Source organism: Heptranchias perlo, chromosome 6 (assembly GCF_035084215.1).
Source record: "Heptranchias perlo isolate sHepPer1 chromosome 6, sHepPer1.hap1, whole genome shotgun sequence".
Taxonomy (NCBI): Eukaryota; Metazoa; Chordata; class Chondrichthyes; order Hexanchiformes; family Hexanchidae; genus Heptranchias; species Heptranchias perlo.
In genome coordinates, this window is record NC_090330.1 from 45115042 (window position 1) to 45133468 (window position 18427).

Below are 18427 nucleotides of genomic sequence, written 5' to 3' on the forward strand. Positions count from 1 at the left end.
TGCCGGTAAGGGCGGATTATGCCCACCCATGTAAACTGTGCTGTTTTGCCGCTGGGTGCAAAGACCACACGTTTGCCCCAGGCTTCCGGTGTTCAATGATCAGCTGAAAACAGAGAAATAATCTCCTGTCAGCCAGGGCCTGCATAGCTACTTAGGGAATACCCCAGAAGGGGAATCAAATTTTCTTCAAAGATATTCAGATTTTTCAGGCAGGATGGAAACTGCCAGCATCCCATCGGGATGATTCCTACATGCAAATGATCCCAAAGCCAGATCCAGATGCAGGTTCCACATCCCCGAAGGTGCACCTCAAACAATGGAGGATGGAAAGCCTAGGCCATTAACTACAGTGGTATGACAGTTCGCAGTTGATCTCCAAATGCAATGGAGAGTGACCAGAGCCCAAAAAAGGAGTCAATGTGCAACACTGTAGGTGGGAGGAGCAAAAGATACAGGAGCTTTGAAAAAGTATCTAAGCAAAAACATTAAAATACTATTGACTGAAGGCAAATTTTAAATAAAAATATTGATTTTGTACACAGCAGCTGGCTAGTAGGAATATGACTGGTTAGTAGGAATTGTCACCTGTGTGTGCCGGTTACCACTCACTCAATAAAATGCTCAATACATGCAATTAGTTAATTAGAAATGAGCACTTATAGCAACCACAGCATTATTACATTGAATTTTCATGATCACACAAATGGAGAGTATCGACAGATAACTTACCATTTAAATCTTGTGCGGCTGGATAAGAAAACTGCTACAGTTACTTTTTGTGCTTTTTTTTTTAAAAAAAAGACCAAAATTCATAATAAATAGTAAATTCTAATGACATTTCTTATTTCTCTGCAAGGTAAAACTTTGGGTTTTAAAATGACACTTTTGAGAAAACGGTAAGGGACAGAAGTGCAGGCTAACACAAAATAGTCACTTTTTTGGCACCTGGTGACCATTAAGCACAGGGCAGTTGAACAGCAAAACTTCCTCCAATCTGACTCAAATTATTTGATTCCCAACCTCAGAACACATCTTTTAATACCAGTGTGATTTTTTCCACTTCCACACCAGTGACTTTCACAAGCTCTCTGACTGAGATTAACAATGTGGTGCCAACTTGGGGAAAGCTTTCAGCAGTCCAGCACTGTGGGCCTAGCCCAATGGAAACTGGATTGAGACTACTACAACTTGTTTATGCAAGGCCCTTATGCTGGCAGGAAAGGATGAGACATTCATGCCATCAGCCTGGGCTGAATTCTACCCAGGTTGCAGAGATAATACATGTTAGTGTGCCGTATCACTAAATTTTATTTGAATAAATTAATTGAAATGCACAATCTGATTTCAAATGAAAAGCTTTAAACTTTACCTCTATGCAAATCACTTCGCAAAAGCACGAAGAATTTTTCTGTATCTCACTATGCATTTCGTAAAGACTACCGCTAAACAGAAAGTTGCACAATTAGAGTTTGATATCTTCAGATGTCAAAGAGCGTTTACCTGATATTGTTACCAGCACATTCAAGCCCTCAAGCACATCCATCTGCTGAAAGCGCCTACGGTTGATTAGAGGATACACCTTTCCTTGACCACTCCTGTCCAGCAGCATCAGCCCACTCTCCGTACCCACTAATAAATTCACACCTGAAGAAAAAGCAGCAAAAAGTAAACACCCTGTTCATTTCACAGTATAACGCTGCATGTACATGACAATTGCAGCATCGGTGCAGAGCAGTTTTTTTTAATGACAACACTAAAGTTATAGTTTAAGTCCAAAGTCAGTGCGATCTGACTCCAGACTGAGTCTCACTCTGTTCCATTCCAGTCAGGTCAAGTTCAGGCTCAGATCTGCTCTACAACTTTTGTGCTGCTGCAAAATTAAACTGCCCTGCAGTGACATTACAGTTGTAGGTGTATATGCAGCCTAAGTTAGTACTCAACTAAAATAAAAAGACTAGGCCTAAAGGGCAATGTAGAGTTCAGTATTCACGCTCAATTTTATGTTATTCATATTGTTGCACTTAAAGCACAAAAAACTATTGGATGGAAGAATGAATAGAACTTGCCCCATAAAGCAGCACAAAGAATCTCAGAGTTGAATCTCTTCTTGTACTTGCGGATTTCTGGTGTGTCACTCTGTGGCCTTATATTGGTTGGATTTACATTGACAACGGAGCCTTTTCTACTTGGATCTTGCCTCATTGACTCTGGTCTAATCTGGTCACTAGAAAAAACAACTACAAAACAAAATCATAACAATGTTAGTAACAACAGAGTAACAAATCAGTTCAAAATTGTGTCCAATTCACATCTCCCCGAAAAAGCTTAAATAATTCTGACAAACCCAAATCTAAAATAACACTTTTTTTTTCATTCTGTTGATACTCTTCTCTCATAGCCTTCATGCTGCCAGACCAGTAGTTCAAGCAGCTAAGTGTTCAAATCGCAATAAGAAGTTTTAGTCACAGAACTGCCTGTCTTCCAAATTTTCTTGCATTGTTTTGTTGCTGCAGTTCTCAGCTAGGTTGCCATACTGGATGCTGCAAAGAAGTGGAGCATTTCAGTTTAAAGGGCATGGTAGAAAGTGCCAGGAGCTGCATCTTCTCCACCCCCCCCTCCTCCCAGAAATCACACCATCTATCAATGATTCATGTAGCAGCTTTTGGTGTGGCAGTGGAGAGTGCTAAACCACCTTCATTCTCTTGGCTAACGGGGTTTTACAGGGATAAATGATACCAGAGATATAGAAACTATAGTATATATAATATAATTCGGCATTGTTTAATTGTTTGTTTTATGTGTCTAAGTCAAAAGTTGAAAATTCATTAACTTCGTTTTCTTTTCCTTGGCCAGTTCTAGGAACTATATGAAACACCACCATATGCTTTCTGCAGGCAAATATCTGGTTATTGCATGCTTGGCCCTTGAATTATCTTGACATTTAAGAGAAAAAAAAAAATCATACAATGGGCTGGACATCAAGTGACATTAGATTGGGTTTTCCCTGGGTTGCCAGTTCACCACTATAATGATGGCAGCTAATATCTTCACTACCAATTTAGCGCTCTTTACACATTGCAGTGGCTGTTGTGATCAACTACAGGTGGAGTTAACCTGCTCATTTGAGAACCCTTTCCAAAAATACACAGATGCAGGCTGCTATCCCACTGCCATGACAGGATTTCAAGCCTGGCTTTGGTGTGACAGGTAAGATTAGCTTCTAACTGGTCCTGACCCTGCACTGTAAGTTGATCAGGTAGTAGGTTATTGGCATTATTTTGCTAACTATTCAGCATGCCTGTTGTAGGTTCTGATACTAACTCCCTATCACCAGTGCTATAGAGGGTAAAACAGGAACATAATGACATCCCAAATCTACTGCTATCTTCAGGTGGAGAATAGCTATTGCTGTCAGTGCCTCAACTCCACGTTATTGCCATTGGGACTACCCAGACCATAGCGTTGCCATTTTCAGACTAGCAAACCAAGAGTTGAAATTTAGAAATACAGAAAGCATGATTTAATGATAACTAGATTTAATTCCAGTACCAGTCTTCTTTTAAAAAAAACATTTGATTGGAACCACTTGAATTAAGCTTACTATAAAATAATCAACTTCACAATCAATGCTGCTACAGGTTTGTGATCTTGATTACATCATCAATTATAGGATCCATCCATTCTTGCAACTTTTTTTTTTAAAAATTGGACAATTTGGGGTTTGCTTGCAAGATAGCATGTATTGCCCATCCCTAGTTGCCATGAGGGCATTGCTCACACCACAGGGAATATATTACAGGCTGAACGTGGAAAGGAAATTCAGGATAACATTTGTAGATAAATTAGAGAGGTGTGTGTAATAACAATAGAGTTATGATGGCAGAAAATTTTAATTGCCCACAAATAGAATGGGATAGGTAATAAGTTTGTGATGAGAAAAAGGACTATTTGCAGTCTTTAGGACTGTTTTCTCAGTCAATATGTTGCTGTTCCCACAAGGAAGGAAGCATATTCTTGACTTAGTTCTGGGTAATGAAGTGGAGAATGTAAGCAACTTAATCGTAGTCAAATATCTTGGAAATAGTGAGCAAAATATAATTAGATTAAATGGAAGAAAAATTAACAATGGTAGATCTGCAATGGGAGAACTATACAAACTAGAGATGGAATGGGTACACATCAAATATTTTCAGTAAGGAAAAAGTAGTAGGTCAAAGATTTGGTTTCCACAGATAAATGAAAAGATGAGATCACATTTAAAAACTAAATGAAGCATTAAGTGCTAAAAGGGCAGCTAATAAAAATGAAAGCAGGACAAATGTAAAGAATATAGGCAAGCTACCGAAATGGCGATTAGAAAGGCTAAGGAGGAGTATGAGAGAAACTAGCAAAAAATAAAAAGGCTTTATAGAAGTACAAAAGCAGCAAGAGGATAGTCAAGGTAGGAGTTCAGCTCTAAGAGATAAAGCAGGAAGGCTTGAAATTGACAGTGACAATATTTCGTTTCAGTTTTTATGGAGCAGGTGGATATTGGGATTGTAGAATCACCAAAGGTGGGTGTAGAACAGTTAGCAGAGGTTATTGTTCAGAATGAAATGGACAAAAGTGATTCAAATTTAATATAGGAACACAGGCATTGCTAGACGAAAAAAGACCAAGGTCCATCTAGTTCACCATCCTGGTAGTTGCATGATACAATGATAATGGAGTTCTTGACTAATCATAGCAATCAATATCAATTAGTCTATAACAGACCCAGACATGACCCGAGGAAAACCCCAGTGGTGGAGCGCTTTGGGAACCATAGTTCCAAAAACACCTGTTCCTCATGTACTACATCATGTCTGAAATTACTCATATACTCTATCCCAAAACGTTATTTTCTGAAAGAAATCTATTTAATTGTATTTGAATGAATCAATACTATGTGCTCCCACAGTCTCCCTAGAGAAACTCTTCCATAGATTGAACACTTTCTGAAATTCTGCAGATTAGTTTTGAATTTACCCCCCTTCAAGCACAGGCAGTGTCCTCTGATTCTACTGTACTGGACAAGGTGAAATAGCTTGTCATGGTCTACATTAACTAGTCCCTTCAGAATCTTAAAAACAGCAATCATATCAGGTAGATAAATAACCGGGACCTGATGGTTTACATCCGAGGATCCTGATGAAAACTAGGGAAGAAATAGCAGAGGTTTAGACTATAATTTTCTAAAATTCTGTGGAAAGGAATATTGTGCTAGAGGACTGGAGAGTGGGAAATGTCACGCCCCTCTTTATAAAGAAGATAGAAAATCCAGGAAATTATAGGCTGATTAGGCATACTTCAGTTGATGATAAATTACTAGAATTTATAATACAGGATGAAATTACTAAGCACTTGGGAGGAACACTAGTTCATCAATTCAGCATTGATTTCTAAAAGGCAAGTCATGCTCGATCAGCCTTGTATAATTTTGTGAAGAAATAACAAAGGAAATGCAGTTTATATGGATTTTCAAAAAGCAGTTGATAAGCTACCACATAAGAGACTTATGACAAAGATAATGGCAATGGAATTAAGGTGAATGTGGCCACATGGGTTAGAGGGTGAAAAACAAAGAGTAGGCTTAAACAAACGTTTCTTGGACAGGAAATGTGTAGTGAGTGGTGTTCCAAAGTTGTCTGTGTTGAGGCCACTTTTAGTTATGTTATACACGAATGACCTGGATTTAGGATTGAGGGAAGAATTTTGAAATTTGCTGATGACACCCAATTGCAGGTATGGCAAATTATGATGAGGACCGTGGAAGACTGCAGGAGGATAAGAGTAAGACAGCAGATCGGCAGATAAGCTGTAGATGCAGCTCAATGAGCAAAAATGCTAAGCAGTGCATTTTGGAAGTAAGAATGGGGATGAAAATTCACCTAAATGGTGTGCAGATACATAGGTCATTGAAAGGTGGCTGAACCATATACGTTTACAGCACAGGAGGCATCCATTCAGCCCACTGTGTCTCTGCCCCTCTTCGCGAGAGCAGTCTAAAAGTAATCCCACTGCCCTACCTCTTCCCATAGTCCCTATTAGTGCACCCAGTCCCTTATATCCAAGACTGCTTAAAGGGACTTTTTACTTATCCTAACCTACTGTAGAACAATGGTGCATATTTAAGGTCTTATCCTACATTATGCACAACAAATTCTGAGTCTTATCCTACATTATGCATAACAAGGACTGAATATCGCAGCAGATTGTTACAATTTCATTTTCTCTAAAAAGTGAATTATGGTAACCAAAAAATTAAAACAAAATCTGTATTATGACGACTGTACTGTGATTTCTTACTTACCCATAGAAGATATAGTGGTCCCACTAGATGGGGATATTTGCAATAATCTGGGATCTATAAATGGTGTGAATGATGAGGAGGATTTATGTTTCTGGAGTGTGTTTCCTGCTGACTTGGTCTGGAATAGGAACATTCAATTATAATGAATTAAAAATAAAAAATAAAAATACAGAATGCATCCAAGATAGATTCCTAGTTAATAGTAGTTGCATATCTCTGCATTTAAATGTTTACATATAATAAAACCTTGTCAAAATACATGACCCATTTACTTTTAAAATGGAAACTAATTTTGCATTTTTAAGTGATCACAGTCATATAATTTAAGTATTTTCTTTCTCCAATGCTATTTGAGTTTGACATGTACCTATCTTTACTACACCAATATGTACCTAGATGTCTACGTTGTGCACAAGAATGTAATAATCCACAAAGCAACTTGCAGTGAATTGTACACATATATGAACATGTTTTAACATCAACATTTTTTTTGATGTGTAGCAAATGTATGTGAACTTCAAACTAAAACTGTATATTGTATACAAATGAAAATGTTGCAGGGAAAAGATTTTTAAAATCAACCCTGACCAAAATATCTAGTGGTCAAAAGTAGTGTTACAATGGCTCCACAGTCAATAATTTCATGTAAATTAGATTTGATAGATTAGATTAGATGTTGGTTGTTATCCTCAATTTTAACATTTTGTTATCCAGTTATCTGTTTGGGTCATCTTTGGTTACTGGATGTTTTAATGATGCATAACTTTAACAAGGTGTACAGTAAGTATTTAAGTAAAGCTACCACATTTGATCAAAAAATTATAGATTTGGAACTACTTTTTGTGTGAGGTGTTGCAATATTTGTATATAGGTATTCCCTTCAAGCAAGATGGTTACTCCCTGGTAACTGATGGTTTTTATAGTTTAAAAAGCTGATATAATACACTATCAACATTTTCAACTGTGAACACAGGGATTTTTGGGTAAGACCAAACAAGCTGAAGGTCTCATCTGGAAACTGTACTATGGTCTTAGTGTTAACTATATTGGAACACTAAAAATATCAAGCATAACTCAGTAAAATCATAACAGCAACTATTCTTATTTGCTTGGTGTTTATTTATGAGCCACATGTTTTGTGCATAAATTAATTTTTTTTAAATCCTAATGCATTTTAGGGGTTCTGCTAAATTGAGCGCCTCCAAAGTCAAATCAGTTTACACTTTATATCAAACAATTTTTACAGTAGGAAGATGCAGCCTTTAAATTCATTGTTTTAATAGGGCACACATGATTGCATAGTAAATAGTTAAAATTTATATTACATAAATCGAATCAGCTTTGATCAATTAAAAAGACAGGCTAATATTTCAGTCGCTAAAACCATAGCCATGTAAAAGAAGTTCAGCTGCTTGCAACCTTATATTGATGAATGAGGAATACTGAATGACTAATGAAGTTCATTGCTACATCTCATTTCCAATGCAAATTGCATGATTTAATACAATTAAATTTGTATGCATAATTAGGCACATTCATTCAGAAACATGTTCAAGACAATTCACATTAGAGTTTTGCATGTCATAGTAATAAAATGAAAATCTGTAATAATTAGAGTCCTTTTAATTGAAGGATTAAGATTCACCGTAAATTAATTTTTTAAAGAACTAAAAGGTATATTATGTGTCCAGAAAAAAAGCTACAAGAAAAACTACATTTTAGTACTATGAACGTTCCATGCAGTTATTACAAGACCAATGTAGCAACTATACTGTATACACAATTGACTGTTTAGTTTTGTTTTTGTGCATGCAGCTACTGCAGAGCGCACACTATGATTGCTCACGGTGTGGTGTGCTGAACTGATCATCAAAAAATGCAACATAGTTCAAAATGTTCTGAACTCCTCCTTTAAAAAAGGTTTTACTACTGTAAAACATTGATCTTGCTAACTATCATATCTTGAACAACATTATCTCATTGCAATACTAAGAAATATATGAACGGTTGTCTCAAAAAAATCAAATTATTTTATTTAAATTACTTATTTTTCAATGTATTTCAACATATGAATGCTGACTCCTCTTGGACTGAGTGTTTTGCTGGAATTTGAGCCCTACAGCATGATGGAACTGAATTAATGTATACATTTAATCATTAAAGCACTCTGGATTGTACTACTGTGAAAGTTCAAATCCCTCACACAGTCAGATCCAACAATTCCTCCACACTAACACATCACGCCCCTTTGCAGTGATCAGTGCTATTCTTGGACCAACGTTGTAATTTGGAAGAAGTAGTTAAATTTCATTTTAGCATTAATTTTCCCGAAGGGGGACTATGAAGCCACGTCCTATAACACTGATATCTTTGAAATATAGTTGACTTTGCAAATAATGGAATTGCCACACTTTCACTAAAATAACCGATTCACACCTCCCTAATGGAATTTAGACTGAGAGAGAGAGCGAGATAGAGCGCATGAGCGGTGCTGGGGAAGAGCCGTCGGGTAAAGAGCGTGCGGGCGGGGCGACGCCGTCTGCGCATGGGGGGGGGGGGGGGGGCGTGATGCCGTCCGGGCGGGGGAAGGAGGGCGCCATGCCGTCTGGACAAGGGGTGGGGGTGGGGGGGTGGAGATGAGGAAAGAGAGGGAGACGCCGTCCGGGCACGGGGGTGGGGGGGGGAGGTGCGGGGGCAGGAGACACCGTCTGAACGCGCGCTGGAGGGAGAGACAGACACAGTGGGAGAGAATTGCAGAGAGAAACTGCTCAGAGCTGTGCAGCCATGCACATGGGGCAGAAAAAATATAGGCTGAAGTGATGATGCTTGTGTGAACCAGCAGGTAATATGAAGGAATTGAGTGCGATAGACAATTAAACTTCAGCAGCAGGGTACAATTCCAGTGTATGTACAAAAGACCAACAATGGGTTATTTTCGTGAAATTATACGACTGGTCAATTTTTTTCATTTAACTCTCTGACTACTGAAAGTCTTTTTCAGGAAATACTTATATTTCCAAATATGTTCATATTAGATAAAGTTATACATATTTAAAAAAGTAAAAACCTATTGAACAATGAATTACATGGAATTTTCAGCACAGAAACAGGCCATTCGATGCAACAGATCTACGCCAGTGTTTATGCTCCACATGAGCCTGCTCCCACCCATTGAATTTTAGTGATGTGAATTACAAGATGGCTCAGTAGACAATAACTTCTGGAAAAAACACAAAAATTCTACACTGCTAAATTGTGGTGCAGAAATGTGACTGTAGTGACCAAAGGGTTGATATTGCTTTCTTCCACCCAAACACACAAATTTAATTGCAGAAGCACAAGGAAGAATGGAAGACGGTAAAACATGGAATGGAATATTAGTGAAATTATATGAAATGACAGCGATACTTTAAGAAGAAAATAAAACTTGCCAGTTCAATGCTTATAAATGTTAGGATGATTACACCAACATGATTAAAATGGAGTATGGAATACCTGATTGCAGTTGAAATAATACTGCCCACTTGTCAAATCAACTTTTCTCAACCAAAGGGCAGCTTGCTTTTTTTTAAAAAATCAAATAAATGGGCTTTCACTTTGCCTATACTCTTATATTAATGCAGCATTAATTTGGTAGTCTACAACAGTTTATCAACAAAGAACAGGACAGAGATTTAACTTTCTCACCAGCACTAAATATATTGGGTGGGGTGAAAAAAAAAGGCATATTCAGATTTTGGCCTTGATGCAAGGGCATTAGATCCAGCTTTGGACCAATTACGACAAAATGGAAGCCAAAGCCAAATAACAGTTTTTCCTCAATTGTCTTGGCATTCTAAAATAATGGTTCATCAGAAACTTCACATTCAAAATCCCAAACCCTTATCCTGATTTAATACTTAATTATCGGAAGATGTTATAAAGGGTTTTCAAAGCAGATTCACAAGGGTTTAATTCACTTTTGAAAGTAGTCACAATCTGGCCTAATCTTTACTGTACAACTAATCAAAGCATGTATTATTAGTGAAATCGAGAGCACAAATTGGAGGTAACCTTGTGATATGGGTTAGCAATTGGTTGGAAGGTAGGAAACAGAGTAGGGATAAAGAGAACGTACTCTGATTGGCACGATTTAAGTGGCATAAGTGGTGTTCCCCAGGGATCAGGGGAGGGGGGGCGCAGGGGTGCAGGAGGGGGGGGGGGGGGGGAGGGGGGGAGGGGGGAGGGGAAGAGGAGAGAGAGAAGAGCAGTCAATTTTTGCCTCGGATTTGGGGGGGGCGGGGGGGGGACTGATTTCGGCCTGTGCGGTTGGACGCTGTCCGGGGTTTGGTCAGCGATTTGCTTTTGGATGGGGCTTTTATTTTTAACGTTTGTCATTAAAACTTTTAGATTTGTTTTAAATCTTGCTCATTCCAAAAGGTGGGTTTGATATTTTCCCTTTAGGTAGCAAGGTCACGTAACATTAAGTTCATAGCACCACCTTTAGATGCAATACCTTTGAAATGTTAAGACTACTCACCTTTTAAAATTATTTAAAAGATGGATCTGCTGGTGAATTGGGGGGGGGGGGGGGGCAGGGCAGCTACACTTGATTTATGGTATGTCACCTATACAATTGTCTGTTTGTCATTCTGCTACTAAAAAACAATCTAACTTATTTCCCCCACTAGGAACTGGATTTACACATACAAAACATCCAGTATCATTACACCATCTTCACAATTTTTGACCACAATTCCACTACTGTTCACTGAAAATCTGCAGCCAGATGCCTTATAAATGGCACTTTGTCAATTAGTGCCAATCTACTGCTATAATAGGATTTTTAAAAATTTGTGTATGGTTATATTTCATGCTCATGTCCTTAAAAATAGCACATTAAGATGGTCAAGTCCAATTCAGAACTTTGAGCATCTACATTCCTAACTCAGAGAAACAAAAACATTATTTATAGCATAGTGAAAGTTTGTCCTACTGAAATAATTCTTTTTTTAAAAAAAATCAAACTTTATAATATCCATTAACTGGCAAGTTTGGGAGTCAAAACATTCTACCCAGTAATAGGATTGAGTGTCTTCTACAATAGTGGTGTAGAATTGTTACACAGCAAAAGTTAAAAGATGAAAAGCATCGGAGATTGACTGGAGTGCTGTTGTGGCTAACTAGTTTACAGGAGTGGTATGCCGGAACAGCAGCCGGCTATGGTGTTAAACATACCTCATTAGTAGTAAGCTCGTCCTGGGGCAGCTGAGGGGACATGATGGGAGACTGCTGGCTGGTTGGGGAGGTGGAGGAATGGCTTTGCTGTATGAGATCTGGCAAGAGGTGAATGCGGGTTGCAAAGCCATTACTCTCATGGTGGCTGGCACGCTTTAAGTCACCTGCGCTCTGTAGAAAAAACAGGCACACTTGTCTTGCTGAAGAGTTGCTTGAATACCTATCACCCTAGCAGTTAATTGGCAGAAGAGTTAATGCAGAAAAGTTGGATTGTGCAAATTTTATCTCAGCACAACGACTAGTTCTAACAAGCAATTAAATTTGGTAAAATTTGACAAAACCACTTCAGTAGATTAACACTTAACAGTACTCCAGGCAGAACAAATGCTGGCTAGAATTTCAGCAGTGCTGTCAATAAAAAAAAATGCACACATTATCTAAATTCTAAAGCTCTTTTCAGGTGAAATTTTAAGATGCTGATTAGATCAGAAGAATTATAATATTCACAGAAAATGTGACAAATATTGTAGCTTGATTTTGATGCTCTGTAAGGTACTCAATAATTTGAGTTGCTTGTAATAATTAACTAAATGGAATTTAAAGAGAACGTAATATGGAGCGTCAACTGCCTCTCTCACTAAATGTTGCCATTTTAATGGAAGGCCAACAATGCTGCTCAATGGAGTTAAGAAGCTAGTTACCTGCCTACAGCTGCAAATGTGAGGTTTTAGTTTTTTAAAAAATTATATGTCTGAAGTTAGAGGAAAACACTTGCATGAGTGGAGGCTTACAGACAGGTTAGTTTCATTTAGAAACATTTTAAGCTAATGCCGGACTTAGAAGTGAACATATGCATCTCTATGATTTTAGTCTGCAGTCACTTCTTGTCCATCTGAACTCAAGGTATTAACTATTATGATGGACATCAGTAACACATGCAAAACAGCTGCAGTGAATGGAAGAGATTAAAATGTCTTACGTGCTAATAAAAAAAGAAAACTAGCCTTAAGAATTGATAATTTCATATGTCAATTACTAAGCTATTAACATACAAAAACACATAGCAAAAATTAACAAATGGGTAAATGAGAGTTAATGGCCAAGAGACAGACCTTTCTGTCTGTCACATACAGTACCTGTCGAACAATTAAAGTGCCATCTTTAGAGGGAGTAACAGAAGTTTCAGTCAGCAGCTCCAGATCATCATGAACTATCATTGTATTCACTGATTCAGTTTCTCCATTGCTCAGCTTTGAAGACCTGATAAATAAAAATCCACATATGTACTGCATGTAATAGTGGGCAAGAGTTGGAATGTCATATACATTATTGAGAAGTCATAAAATACAAGATTGAGGCTAAGACTGTTTATAGCCTGTGTAAATACACTGCAAATTAGTTTAACCATTTTAATGATTCTACATTTTTAATCTCATTTTATAAAGTTGCATTGATGCTGCAATGTCAGCAAATGTAAAATAAATGATTTCTGTAACAATAAGCAACTGCAAGCACTGATTGAGAGATATGGAGGTGGGTAGTATAGTTTTCACCGAAAAAAAACCCAGGTTATTTACTTTGTTGCATTGACTGAGAATATTTTAAGCATTCCAGCATGTTATTTCTAAATAGTCACAAAAACAGTCCAGAAATTAAAACTATTATGTTCCAATACAATGTTATTCACTAACTATTTCAAAGGCCACAATCCTGAGCACTGTATTACATGAGGATTACACTATATTACATCAGGTCAGCTCCACAGGGTAAACTGCTGATTTAAGATTTGCCACCTGATCAGTTACCAAGAAATGGCCAGGTATTTCCCCACAGAAATGAGGAGGGGGAAGAGACAGGACACACACCATAGGACCAATATAATTATATTAAATATACAGGTCCTGTAGTTTAATAATGCTTTTTCACTTGCTCCATGGGATAGCTCTGGCTCCTATTACCACTTTCTCTCACTGAACACCAACAGAAGATAGTTCTCAATCCAAGTAATATTCCACAATGAGCAGGCAATAAAGGGGGGCCGAGAGACACAGAGCAAAAGTTCTGCTCAGCATCACAGAAAATGAGTTGCCCCAGGCCATGTTATGAGTAGCAAAGTACATTCATTTCATCATTACTATTAACTAGGATTACATACACTGCCCTAGCATCATCTGACATGGGTCCGGTTTCATCCGTCCCTTCTTGGTCCAGATCTTCATCTTCCTCGTCGGTAGTTCCCGATTCATCACTTGAGGAAGAATAATCAGTAACTTTTTGAGGAGGCCGGACGTCTTCTACAGCCCGCAGCTCTTTAGCCAAGGCAGCAAGATCCTGAAACAAAGATAGGAAATCACAGGGTTTAAACCTGATGCAAAACAATGACCACAGCAAATGAAAGCTTATGAAATACTAAGCTTCAAAAGATCTCTCATGCCATGATTAAATTCCAGTATCTTCGGTGATAATTAGGCATGGGGATATACTCGGTGAAGTAGAATATCAAGATGAGAATATTCCTCATGACCTGAGTGAGTTCAAAATTTGATATTAAATTAAGTAAGCAATAAACTAGCCAGGAAATTGAGAGGTACAGGTGAAGCTTGAAGGGGAAAGGCCAAGTGAAATAAGGGCAACAGAAGTAAGAATGCTTATTGTAAGTGAATTCAGTCAAAAGTATAAATGTATGTTCCAATGAGACACCATTTGATTTCAAATTAAGACATTCTAAACAAAGTTAGATTAGGTAAATAACTAAACAATATCTGTTCTGAACTCAAATTTAGATTTATACAAAAAAGGGCAATGTTCTTTCAGAAAATAGTCAAACCACAAATTGCAGTGTTCAAAAAGATGCAATTTCCAATGTAACTAAGTTTTAGGGAACAGGGAAATTAAAGCATTTACTTTACAAATGTAAGCTAATTTTTTTGGCAAAAGTGTTATCATTTACAGAAAGACATCCTTGATTTACATTAACTCCATCCCATAAGTCACCTAACATCAAGTACAATGTTAAGTATTACAGTGAGTATATCAGACTTGGCAGAGCTTTATACCATTTTTGCTACAAAAGCAACACACATTGATCACACTACTGTAGAAAATTTACCATCCTTCTCATTTCCTCCCTCCATTCTAAAAGTTACAATTCCAGGTGACAATTTTGTTTTGGTCTAAACACAATATCCCAAACTACATAAAATCATAGGTTTCATGGTTAAAAAGGGGAAAAACCTATTGTATTCAAACAAAATATTTATATTTTACACATCTCCATTTATTACAAATAATTCCTCTGTATCTCTACAACTTCAGTCACTGAACATTTTTGTGTTGGACAAGTACATTCACAAAAAAGTAACAGCACATCCATAAAGAACAAAAAAGTTTGATATTACATTTGTAGTTATATATAAAGGGCACATTTGTTATATAGAAAATTTTGAAGTTGCAATAAATGTAGTCACAATATTATAGAAAAAGAAATCAATTCAAGTAACAGTAAAAATGCTCCAAGAATTCAAGAGTCATTGTTTATTAAAAATATGGACTGGAACACAAAGCTTAAAACAATCTCACCACAGCTTTTAAATAGAGAAATAAATGCTTGCAACTAAAAGCATAAGCAGGCAAGAGGAAGACTGTTAAAATAGCATAGCTTACCACTTCCCCCTACAACATTCAGTAGCCATGTGAGTGGTCATGTGATTGAGTCATGAGCCATCATTGGTCATACCAATAGGGTGAAAGGGGAGGGGGAAGAGAAGAAAAAGCCAACATAAACAAACATACACTTTTACCTTATTAATTTCTTTTTTAAAAAAGCCAATATATTTACTAAAATTTTTAAATGCAGACAGATTTAGTTAGGTGATAAATATAAACTGTATATGTAATGATTTGTGCCACCATCTAGAATTCTGCTTGAATGGATGAGTTATGGTTTTAGAAGTCAATGTAGCAAAGATCAGTTTAATTTCATTAACTGCCGTTCAATATTAAATTGGAGCATGCATATATACACACAGGTAGGAGTTCAAAGAATAGTTGTATTTTAAATACAAAATTAATTAAAAATTAAAATTATGCTTCATAAAAGTTTGCTTCAGAAAGCTAACATTAAGTTAGCATGAACTGCATTTTGGAAAACACAAATACAAGAAAGCAAGCAAGCTTTAAGGAGCTTACAGCTGGTCTGCTTGGCCTGAAGTCCTTTTTCTCCTCTTGTTTTTTGGTAAGATTTTCATGGCGTTGGGATGGTGAACCTTCAGATTTTGATGATGCTGTGAACAAAATAATTAGATCAAAAGCACAAGTATTGAAGTACCAAACATTATGATTTCCAAGTAAGCAGATGAACCACAGCATCTGCAAACATCAAATGACAAAGGCATAAAAATGCAATTAACCAACTTTTTTAAATACAATAGATTGAAGATTATGTGAATTGATTAGTTTGAGACTGGACAATATCAATATGATATGGTGCAGTTAAGTTGTTTTTGTTTTAAAACTGTTGCAATACATGTACCCTTCTGCTTCACAGACTTGATAGGGGCATAAATTTAACATAATATACTGTGATGACACTAACTATTCTGTATGCTAGAGGTTCATGTATCATGTTTAAAGGAGGAATTATTTTTGAAAAAGTTGTTTCCTCTGCACTAAAATATTAAAAGTTAGTAACAAAGGCTTCTAAATATTAGATTTAACTTATAGCTTCAAATGTTTAAAAGTTCTATTCTTTAAAATTAAAATGAAGTTTCTCATGTTGTGTGATTAAAATCAGCCACCCAAAAATTATATTTGCATTCATTTGGTGAACTTTTGATTCTCCTCTTTTCCTTTGAGACCAACATGGTCTCCAGGGGAACCTGCTCTTCAAGGAGGTAACAAGCAAAGTAGTGAATAATGTACTTAAATAATTCAAGAAAGAAAATCTCACATCGTAGCCTGTAGCGTTCACCAGATCCAGTTTGAGAGCCAGGATGAGATCCTGGCTGTGAGCCAGAGTTGCTAGAGCCTGAGGAGCTGCCACTGCCTGGTCTTGGTACGAGTTTCTCCACCCTCTCCCACAACAGTCTGGGCTCTATATTGCTACAGAGAGGGAAAGCATTTAAATGAAGAACTCTCACTCTTCACAGCTGGTCTGTGCAATATTAATGTGCATAGATTAAATAAATTAGACACAAAGCATTTGTAGTTTTAGAATACAATATTACATAGGTGAGAGTACAGAAGAGATGAAGAAAAGGTTCTGTGGATTTGAAACTAAAATATGTAGGCAGCTTGTGCTTTGATAGCAACAGTCATCTAAAGCTCCCAGTCAACATGTACAGTCAAACACAGGTGTCCATACTGATTCAGACTCTCCATGAATGGGAGTCGAAAACTCTCCAATGTAATCATTTGTTGCAGAAATTCTCTGGTCAGAGTACTAAGGCTCCCATGCACAGTACTGAAATACAAATTGTCCATGAAACATTCCTGAATGTGCAGGTCTCCCAATCTCAACAAATGCTAAAAACAAAATTATGAATGTATTTTTAAATTTTCCTAGTTATATTTTTTGCCTCATTTTTCTGATGTGTATTTTCCTCCTCTTCTTCGGTCTCCCTAAGTTTGAAGGACCTTATGACTGACTACCAGGAGCCATTATGTATGACACACAGTATTCCCCAGCAGAGGGCAGACAGATGACTTGGCAGACAAGTCTCACCTGATATCTTTTGAACTGAGCAAAATGAAACGTGCAAAAGACATGGAAGTTACACACTCTGATTTTCTGTTCTTCCTTCCCTGTGGTAAGGTCGTTGACCCCCACTGAGTACCTCCAATGAGCATCAAACATGATACTGACAACTTACTGTGTCGGGAATTAAAGGCATCAATGACATCCTACTTTTCTGAACAGCATCTAGTATACTATAGTATGCTAATTTTGAATATTTTTCTTCTCTCCTTGGGTCTCTGCAGCTTGAAACTAGCATCTTGTGATTTATTTACCAGAATTAACAAATACGTTCCTCAATCAGCTGTCACCAGTAAAATTTACAGGTTACTAACCAACAGAATGTTAAGGCAATTAATTTAGAACTGCTCATTCTCTTTCAAAAAATTGAGTGGATGTAGATCTCAGCATTTAAGGCCTGCGTGTTATAATTTTCTGAGAAAGAGTGATGTTGTGTTTTGCAACTACGTTTGTAGTCAGTGCATAACTTTCCTTCACAGATTTGTTGTACCTACATTACGAATTAATGGTACTATCAAAAACAACAAGTCCAAACCTTGTGGAGCTTTTTGGACCACTCTGGCCACTTGGTTGACTACTGCCTTGCAATGGAGAATCCCGACGAGACAACACAGGGGATCTAGGTGTTGCTCTCACTGGAACCTTACAATTAGAAAAATATCCATTTGTTATTCATACTGGAAAAAGAATAAGTTCAAATAAGAGTAGGAAATAATTCTTTCCATTAATATTTAAAAAAGGATCCAAATTGTATTTGGCAAAAAGATAAAACACGGAGATGAAAATGAGTGCTGGCTGGGGGTTGAGTGGAAATTAGAAAGGAAATGTAATTACGTAAAAATATAGATCCTAAGTGAACCTTCTGGGACATACAACAGCAAAAAAAAAGTGCAAACAGGATGCCGGAAGAAATAGTACTCTGAGGTGTGTTACATTACTCATCACTGACCCAAGCAACTTTAAAAAGAACGAGATCAAATTCTTGCTAACAGTTCCTAATTCTAATACTGTTGATACTAAAATGAAAACACAACTTTATACTGTTTATACACTTAATTATCCTTGCTTAACTGGAAACAAAAACATTCTGAACTACCTTTGCCAGCACTTCAGCCCATCCATGT

At 37.1% G+C, this 18427-nt stretch overlaps 1 protein-coding gene across 4 annotated transcripts in view; it reads right to left on the reverse strand.

Annotated features, from left to right (window-relative positions):
* LOC137322955 (mitogen-activated protein kinase kinase kinase kinase 4) overlaps nt 1–18427 on the reverse strand; it is a 308879-nt gene that overhangs the window by 33526 nt on the left and 256926 nt on the right. For 3 of the 4 annotated variants that reach the window (XM_067986215.1, XM_067986214.1, XM_067986217.1), the window contains 9 exons: nt 17839–17945; nt 16497–16648; nt 15737–15831; nt 13704–13879; nt 12685–12808; nt 11549–11719; nt 6332–6449; nt 2067–2237; nt 1501–1644 (listed from right to left, as the gene is read on the reverse strand). In XM_067986215.1, coding sequence (XP_067842316.1) covers nt 1501–1644; nt 2067–2237; nt 6332–6449; nt 11549–11719; nt 12685–12808; nt 13704–13879; nt 15737–15831; nt 16497–16648; nt 17839–17945 — 1258 coding nt within the window. The remainder of the gene's footprint in view (nt 1–1500; nt 1645–2066; nt 2238–6331; nt 6450–11548; nt 11720–12684; nt 12809–13703; nt 13880–15736; nt 15832–16496; nt 16649–17838; nt 17946–18427) is intronic. The other variant, XM_067986216.1, reaches the window with a different exon arrangement.